The sequence below is a fragment of the Cyprinodon variegatus genome, unplaced genomic scaffold (genome assembly GCF_000732505.1).
Source record: "Cyprinodon variegatus isolate N-32 unplaced genomic scaffold, C_variegatus-1.0 Scaffold55, whole genome shotgun sequence".
NCBI lineage: Eukaryota > Metazoa > Chordata > Actinopteri > Cyprinodontiformes > Cyprinodontidae > Cyprinodon > Cyprinodon variegatus.
The window spans coordinates 1,039,703-1,048,307 of NW_015150508.1; the positions used below are offsets into that span (position 1 = coordinate 1,039,703).

An 8,605-nucleotide genomic window follows, 5' to 3' on the forward strand; every position below is an offset into this window, starting at 1 on the left:
ATAAACTTAAAATTCCTTTGGTAATTCTTTTTTCCTCTCCTAATTACAGACCAATGTTAAACCAAAGGCCCCCTCGCCTTTTATATTGTGCCTTACCATTCTCTAAGGAGAGTAGGTAAGCAAACTAGTAAATAGCTAAATTAATTACCTTCTGTGTCTCAATGTGCTTCTCCAATATCTCCTGCTTCTTCTTTCTCACATCCTGCTGTAGTTTTATGGCCTCCTGTGTGAGCAAATATGAGAAATGACCCTGTCTGTTTCCAGACTACTTTTTACAGCTAAATCCACTCACTCCTACATTCCATCATCTTCTTTAGCTCTCACCAGCTTCTTCTTCATAGTGTCATCGGAGGTCCTCTGGGCAAGCTTCCGAGCAGCAGGGTTGTATACGGTCTTTGTGATCCCAGTCGAAGTTGAAAACACCTAAAGAAGAAAACCAACCAAAACCACAGCATATTGAGAGATGCATGATCTGAAAAGCGAGATGTTTTAGTACCAAACAAAGTGGATACTTACTTTTTCAATAGGAGCAGCAGGTTTAACACCTAAACGATCTTTAATTGACACTTTTGAGGTATTCTAAAAAAAAAGAAAAGAAAAGAGGGGTTGTTCTTACACATCCAGTGTAGATTTTGACATGTAAATGCAGGAAACCACATCTATCAAAGGACCGTCAACACATACCTGAGAGGCTACGCTGGAATCCTGAATAGGCTCAGAGTTTTCCGGCATAAGCGGTCCGAGCCGATCCTTCACAGACTGCTTCAGAGTCGTGGCTGATGGCTGTAACACAACACAGATTAAAATATTAATGTTTCAAATAAACTGCACTATTTTCTCTCCTGCTTTTTTAGAAGCATATCCCTAATCTTCTTTAGGTCAGTCACATATAACTCCCAGTAAAGAAAGCTGCTTGCTGAACGGACCAACGAAATTCAAAAGAGAAACAAATCCTTCAAAAATTATGTTTCACATCAGTCCCCTGTGATTATGTAAAGTTACAATATGCAGCTGAACAAATTATGATGAAATCTTTTGCATCTTTACTTTTTAAATTTAATCTGCTAACTAAAGATGGACTAAATACGTTTTTTTTTCCAATCCAATCTGATGGCTTGACTGAGCCATAGGCCGATATCTGATACCGATCTGATATCAGCTGTTGAATAAATTAAATATGTCGAGCCCTGTGAGTGAAGCTTAATTTACTTTAAACTAAGGTTAATTAACCTAAATATAAATGTACTAAAGCAAATAGATTAATCTGTAAATTGTTCAGAATAATAATCAGACAGCCAAAGGTTCCTTAAAGAAGGATTTTTTTTATGAAATCAAACAAGGTGAAACAAAAACTAGTCAAGGAAAGAAAACTAAAATGAAAGTGTTATATTTTTTATCTTATATGCAAAATGTTTATATAATTGTTAACACTTTTGATATAAATACTGCTCTAAGTGGGTCGCTCTGTTAGCTAGAAGCATGTTTTACAGTCTCAATAGTCCAAGTAATCATTAATCGATAACTAAATTAATTTATGATTATTTCAATAAAACATTAATGATTAATCTGATTAATTATTTCAGCCCTTATTTAATTATTTATTAACAAATAAGCAGCAAAAAGAAAGACATAACAGTTCCATGTAAAGTGTACTGGACTGGATCTATGATATCCAACAATTTACAATCCAGCTAATTAGTCAATATTGGAGTCCATATCCAATCCAGGTATTGGAAAAGTGCATCTAAACAGCTTAAAATAAACCTAAAGTAGAGGACAGTCTAGATTGTGACCCAAAACCCCAATTTCTTGTTAAGTAAAATGTAAAAAATATTGGTTTATCTTCAGTTTTAGTGCACTGTTTCATCCCAAGTTGCTTGGTATTAGATCAATAGGATCTTAAAAGCAAAACTGTTAAATTGCTGCTGTATAGGAAGCCTCTAATCTCTCCAGGACTTGTATCAGTTTAGTTAATACTATACATCATTGCAAAAGAGGCATCATATTTTTATTTTACCACAGTACCTTTAATGCTGCCAGATTCAAAGTCAAACAAACCAATGGGTTACGTCTTACTGCTTGTAATAGAAAAGTAAACAGTAACTGTGACAGGAGGGTCAGTTTGGAAATTAACTCCTACCATAGGTGATGGTGGTGGGGGATGAAGCTGTTGTGGCCGAGGTTGACCAGATCCATCACTCAAATCATCCCGAAACCAATGGACCTTGATGAATCGGTTATTGAGAACAGCTTCTGTGCTTTGCATAGCTCGTTTAGCCTCTTCAGGGGAGGTGAACTGGATCAGAGCTGCCTCTGGGTCATTCTGATAGGCCACCTAGAGGTATTAGCAGTAGGACACATTATATAAATTATGAAATCTGAATTTTTAAGCCTAATCTAAAAAGTTATATTATTAAACAAAGATGATAACACAATTTACTATTCATTTAAGAAGGTTCTGTGGAAGAAATTAGAAGACTTAAAACAGAATCCATCCTTATTTTTGTTAAACCAAAGCATACTCATAATCTAACTGGTTTTAACTAAGCAACAAGGTAGTGTTTTATAGAAGATAAGCTGTGAAGATACCCATCAGTTTCATTCAGACACTGACCTGCAAGTTAACAATGGTGCCAAACTTGCTGAAATGCTCATTGAGTTTGCTGATGTTGTTGAGCTCTGAGGGAATTTGCCGAACAAGCAACTTGGTGTTAGGAGAGAAGTGAGCTCTTTTGTGGTACCCCTGGTGGTTTGGTTTGTTGAAATTCGGTCTAAGTAGAGAACAGATATTTAGTCCAATTAAAGAATTATATAAACGGGTATTAAAAATGAATGCTTGCTTTTTCTTTAATACATACTTTTCAAACCAAGGTTTCTTGCCTGGTGGGCCTCCGTCATGAGAGAGAAGAGGCCTCTTTCGTGAATCAGATTCCATGACGATTCTCATACTGTTGTTAGGAATCTTGTCTTGAAAAATAAAAGTAAGGGCAGGTCAGAGACGGACTTGTTTTAACAAAAACTGAAGTTTTGGAGGATGACTATCAAACAACATAAACAAATTATATACTATGTACCACTATGCTTTCACATCATACGTTTGGATTTCAAAGTGCTTTTTTTTTTCTCCCATCGACAGATGGGAAAATGAATTGTGTCTGAGATACCTCTCAATGGCTGGTCCACCTCCCCCATTGTGAGGCCAATCAGGTTGGGTCTTTGGGCATTGACACGATGCCGGTACATCGGTCTGGATGTGTTGGTGATACTGGGAGCCTCAGGATTGTACACATCTGTGTCAAAGTGATCTGCTCAGAATAGATTAGACTCTCATGAACCTACCATACATGACAGAATACATGATATATGACAGGCTGCTGAGTTTTTGAGGCATTACCAGGGGTGAAAAGTGGAGCTGAGCCTTGAGGAAGGGAGCGCATCCCAGAGGTGACAATGGTTGGAACTGAACTGGTGATGGAAATTGGAGGAGCATCCATGCCTGAAGGTTGTAATGGAGGAAGAGGAGGAGGAGGACCTGTCCAAAGAAAAACAGAACTTAAATCAGAAACTACATCACATAACTGATTTGATCAAAAGACTAATTTTTTAAAACCGAATTGTCTATATAGCGAAAAATTGTCTAAAAATAAATGGAACACTCATCACTTAAAATGAATAATTCTCATTGGATACACTTATGTACAAAGCTGAATGTGCTGACAAAAAAGATTTGGAGTCACACACAAAATTAAAGTGGAAAAACAAAATACAGGCTGATCCAACTTAGATGTAATTTCCTTAAAACAGGTGAACATTAGCTCAATTTTGTGTGTGGCCTCCAACGCCTGCGCATGATGCGCATGCTGCTCATGAGGTGGAGTCTGGTCTCCTGAGGGATCTCTGCCCTGAACTCCCAGACCTGGACTAAAGCATCCGCCAACTCCTGGACAGTCCATGGTCCCAGATGTGGTCAATCAGATTCAGGTCCTGCATTAGGAGGAATCAGGGCAACAAACCAGCATATGGTCTCACAAGGGGTCTGGTGACCTCATCTTGGTACCAGTCATAATACCTGACCCACTGCGAAACCTGTCATGCTGAAGGATGTTGCAGGCAGTAGATCGCTCACCACCATGTCTACAGACTGTCATGTCTGGCACATGTGCTCAGTGTGGACCTGCTTTTATCTGTGAAGAGCACAGGGTACCAGTGGCAAATCCTGGTGTTGTTTGGCCAATGCCAAGTGTCCTGCACAGTGTTGGGGTGTGAGCACAACCCCCACCTGTGGATGTTATGCCCTCAAGGAGTTGGTTTCTAATGGTGTGTAGAGACACTACACTGACAGACAGAGCAAATCTTCTTGCAACAGCTTGTATTGATGTGCCATCTTGGATGAGCTGCACTACCTGAGCCATTTCTGTGAGTTGTAGAGTCTGTCTCATGCTACCAAGAGTCTAAGAGCACTAAGGTCAAAATTGATAGAAACATCAGGCAGCTGTGGTCCCCACCTGCAGAACCACTCTTTTACTGAGTGCATCTTGCTAATTGGTAATATGTTCAAGCTGTTCCATTTGCACAAGATATGAAACTGCTTCTCAAGTGGACAGTTTGGTATAAGTTATATCGTAGTTCCCAACCCTATTCCTTAGGGCAGGGTTTCTTAACCCTGGTCCTCAGGGCCAGGTGTCTTACGTGTTTTAGGTGTTTTCTTGCCTCCACACACCTGACCTGAATGAAAAGGTAATTAACAGGTTTTAGCAGCATTTGAGGGCCGTCAAAGAGGAAAAGCAATCATTTGAATCAGGTGTGTTTGAGCAGGAAAACAATGAATACCGAACTTTTCAAAACAGTTTCTTTTTTCTTTTTCTTTTGTATAGCAAATTAAAGACTACACTCATTAGAATACAATGTGGAATAAAGGTGACAATCACCGGGAGTATGAACAAATAAAAGCAAATGTAATCATATAAACCTTAGTTGGTTAAATAACATGTCATTTTGCACATCTCACATGTTGCTGCTATTTTCAAATATCAATTCCTGTAAAAAATGTCCATAGCTGAATAATGGTTATTTATTCTCCAGGTGCACAGTTTTATATTGTTAAAACACCTTACAGTATTTTATATTTTTAACTCTTCCCTATTATTTTATTTTTATTCATTTTTCTAAAGTCCACATTTGTTTGACCATTAATTCAATAATCTTTTTGCTGCTGTAAATTTCCCCATTGTGGGACAATAAAGAGATTTTCTATTCTATTCTATGAAAGGGGTAGAAAGATATAAGTAAATCTAAACAATGTATGTATAAATAAATATCTGCAAAATCTCTTATATTCAACAACAAAAAATACTTAGTCAAGCAAATTTTGCAAAATAGCAATAAAAAAAAAAATAAAAATCCTATCAGATTTATAGTCCCCACACTGCAGATATATTAGAATCTGTCCCTAAATTACAGCCAAACCCATTTAAACAGTGAGAGATAAAAACCTTTAGATAAATTAAACATTACCCGCCACATATCTGACTCAACCATTAAAATAACCATTTTCATTCATTTTAGACAGAACTATTCATACTTGTATGAATAGTTGTATGAATACGGATTAAACTAAACTTCCAATATTCAGCACTGTTCGTCGCCAAGTAACTTTTTCCACTGAGCACAGAGCAGCCGGCTTGCATGGACTCCGGGGATGACCAAGGATAGATAGGATACAAATCCGGCAAAAACAAGGATGCATTTGTAGGCCACATAACGAGGAGTCTTGGAATCTGACCAGACCTCAGCGCCACGCTATGACATAATCGTCCTTCGAATCTGACCTTTGGAGGACGCATCGCATACATTTGAACAAAGCCCTTTTTTTTTATAGGTGATGCATCACACCAGAAAAAGAATGGACAATTAATATGCTTCTGTAGGACTTGATTGCAAACAAGGAGTCCTAATTTGCATCAGGTGTGCTGAAATTAGACATATCTAAGACTACGTTCACAGTGCAGCCTGAAGTGACCTAAATCTGATTTTCTTTGCCCATATCCGACCTGTATCTGATCTTTTAATGGCATTCTGAACAACACAGATCGGATTTTTCCAATGCGACCCAGGCCACTTGGCTATGTGGTCGTGAATCCGAGGTGAGTCTTATTTTAAAATGCGACCTGTGTTTGAACGACCAGGTCACGTTCATCTGAGCTTAACGTCATTAATACTCAACAAAGGTCACTATTCTGCGTCTTACTACACAGAAGCGGGAAGAAAAACAACAACCATGGCGGCCGTTAATAAGGAGTGCAGAATTTTTTTTAACCATCTTGAAAAGATTGAGTTTTTACGGTTGGGAAAGATGGCTAGATGCGCTCCAGCATCCACGTTTACTTCCATTAATACAGAGCACGCTGGCCTGTGACGTCTTTGCGTCCTCTACTGCGCATGCAGGACACTTGCGTTGTATGAATGCAGTTCACACAGGAGATCACATCCAAGTCGCATTTATTTGGAAATGTAAACGGCAACATAAAAACAATCTGATTTTACAAAAATAATCGGAATTGAGCATTAAGTGAAAGTAGCCTTTAACATGCAGGTTGGGGGTGTCAGAGGGCCAGGGTTGGAAACCACAGATTTAGAAGCTTCAACTGGGTTTCCTTAAAAAACTCTAAACCACTCTGTCTGTATGATTTAATTGAATTGTCTCTGTTGAGTGCTTTGAAAAGAATTGTTGTCAATTGAAACAAAAAAAATTAAAGGAATAGATTTTTTTTTTTGTATCAGCTGGTAGACTACATGCTTAATTCAGACTGTCCCATAGAAAAAACGATCACCACAAAATCTAATGCTCCACAGTAGACGTAAATGTATGTAGAGGAAGCAATTCAGCCATTTTATTCAAATGTGTTGGAGCAGGATCAAACCTCAAAGTTGCAGGATGAGATTTTGAGACTCTTGATATAAAAACATTGAAGTTGTATTTGTAGGGTTACTTCCTACTGTTTGGTGAACCTGTTCCTAAGACTCTAGTTAAGAACAGTTGAATTTACAGTGAGACATTTGCACTCAGATTCCTTTACTAATAAAGTGCATTCTTAAATACAACTGCTCGCACTGGATTTTATTTAGAGACTTAAAATTAAAAAGTTAGCAAATTCTTTGGCGAGGCAGTTTATTTTGGAAAAACGAAAAACAAATAATCCCAAATCCCAACAGTCAGAAAACAAACTTAATTTCTTCAAAATATCATGGTTCCTACCTGCAACAGGTGGAAGACTGGGTGGCAGGGTGCCTGGTGGGGGCACAGGGGGTCGAAGGTTTACAGGTGGGGGGTTCAATAGTGGTGGTGGAGGTGGAAGACCTGGCGGTGGCGGCTGGTCTACGCCTGGCATCGGTGGAGGCTGGAAGGGCAATATACTGGGCAGATTGACATCCTCCACAACAACCGGATCACTCCCATGATCGAAGGGACACATATCCCCTCGCATGCAGAAGCCCTTTTCTGCAAACAGTAGATTGTTAAACAAAGCAATTATGGCCGCTTCAAATAAAGAATTAAAAAAGATCAATCAGCTCCTCTACCATCATAGTCACGGCATCGCTTTCTCTGTTGAGGTGGTGGTCCACGATTGAAAGGACCGCGGTCCATGGGGGCATCAGGACGAAAGTCTGACCAGCTCTCATTGGTGGTGCTATGATGATGAGTCGGGGCGATGACTGTGATAGTACTGCTCACTGTTGGATTGGGGAAGTGGGAAGGTGCAGTAGTAGAAACTATCACTGCTGGGGTGTAAACCTCACCACCCTCTGACCTGTCTACTCGTTCATGGTCGAACTTGAGCTTTCCTTGATCTCTGTCTGTGGAGACACAGAAGCAGCTGTATTTAGAACACTAAATTCCAAAATATACCAACTGAAATTCACAGACAATCAATGTGATATTAAAAAAATTTTCAGTGGCGTGTTTCAAATGCTCTATGATTACCTCGACTCCTGCTCCTGGACCGAGTTCTGCTCAGAGATGGGCTCCGGTCTCGATCACGATCTCTGTCTCTATCCCTATCCCGGTCTCTTTCCCTCTCCCTGTCACGGTCTCGAATGCGCTCTTTACTCCAACTTCGGCTGCGGCTTCGACTGTAACTGCGGCTTCGACCTCTTCTACGATTGTAACGGTCACGATAAGAATCCCTCCTTGGAGGCATGCGGTCATATTCCCTCTTCCTGGAGCGATCATCTCTCTTACGGTCATCGCCTCGCCTTAAAATGTTAAAGGCAATATAAGTCAAAAGAAAGGCCCAAACCAAAAAATTAAATCCTGTTCAGTGACAGCATACAAACCTTCCATCTCTGGGATAGCGGGAGCCTGACTGAGGAGGACTTTGATTTACTCGTCGAGGAAACTTCTTGTCTTTTTCTTCTTCACGATTTGGTTGTACCTGTGTGTAAGTAACACATATTTTGTAAAACTGTCTTTCTCAAAGAATTTGCTATGCATACATAGCTCAACTTTTTGTGGATGCTACAAACTGCATAGAGAAAAACTATTGAATTTGTAATTTTACCAAGATGGGATACAGAAACGATCTATCATATTTAGGGCCCCAACTAC

The 8,605-nt window shown here is 39.4% G+C and overlaps 1 protein-coding gene across 1 annotated transcript in view; it reads right to left on the reverse strand.

Annotated features, from left to right (window-relative positions):
- The window catches only part of rbm26 (RNA binding motif protein 26), a 15,925-nt gene that overhangs the window by 4,459 nt on the left and 2,861 nt on the right, over window positions 1-8,605 (reverse strand). Inside the window, exons 5-17 of the mRNA XM_015371295.1 lie at window positions 8,335-8,432; window positions 7,982-8,253; window positions 7,579-7,854; window positions 7,256-7,498; window positions 3,395-3,532; window positions 3,165-3,305; window positions 2,859-2,967; window positions 2,615-2,771; window positions 2,141-2,335; window positions 685-783; window positions 517-579; window positions 325-423; window positions 149-223 (exon numbers count right to left, since the gene is read on the reverse strand). Of these exons, the coding sequence (XP_015226781.1) occupies window positions 149-223; window positions 325-423; window positions 517-579; window positions 685-783; window positions 2,141-2,335; window positions 2,615-2,771; window positions 2,859-2,967; window positions 3,165-3,305; window positions 3,395-3,532; window positions 7,256-7,498; window positions 7,579-7,854; window positions 7,982-8,253; window positions 8,335-8,432 (1,965 nt within the window). The remainder of the gene's footprint in view (window positions 1-148; window positions 224-324; window positions 424-516; window positions 580-684; window positions 784-2,140; window positions 2,336-2,614; window positions 2,772-2,858; window positions 2,968-3,164; window positions 3,306-3,394; window positions 3,533-7,255; window positions 7,499-7,578; window positions 7,855-7,981; window positions 8,254-8,334; window positions 8,433-8,605) is intronic.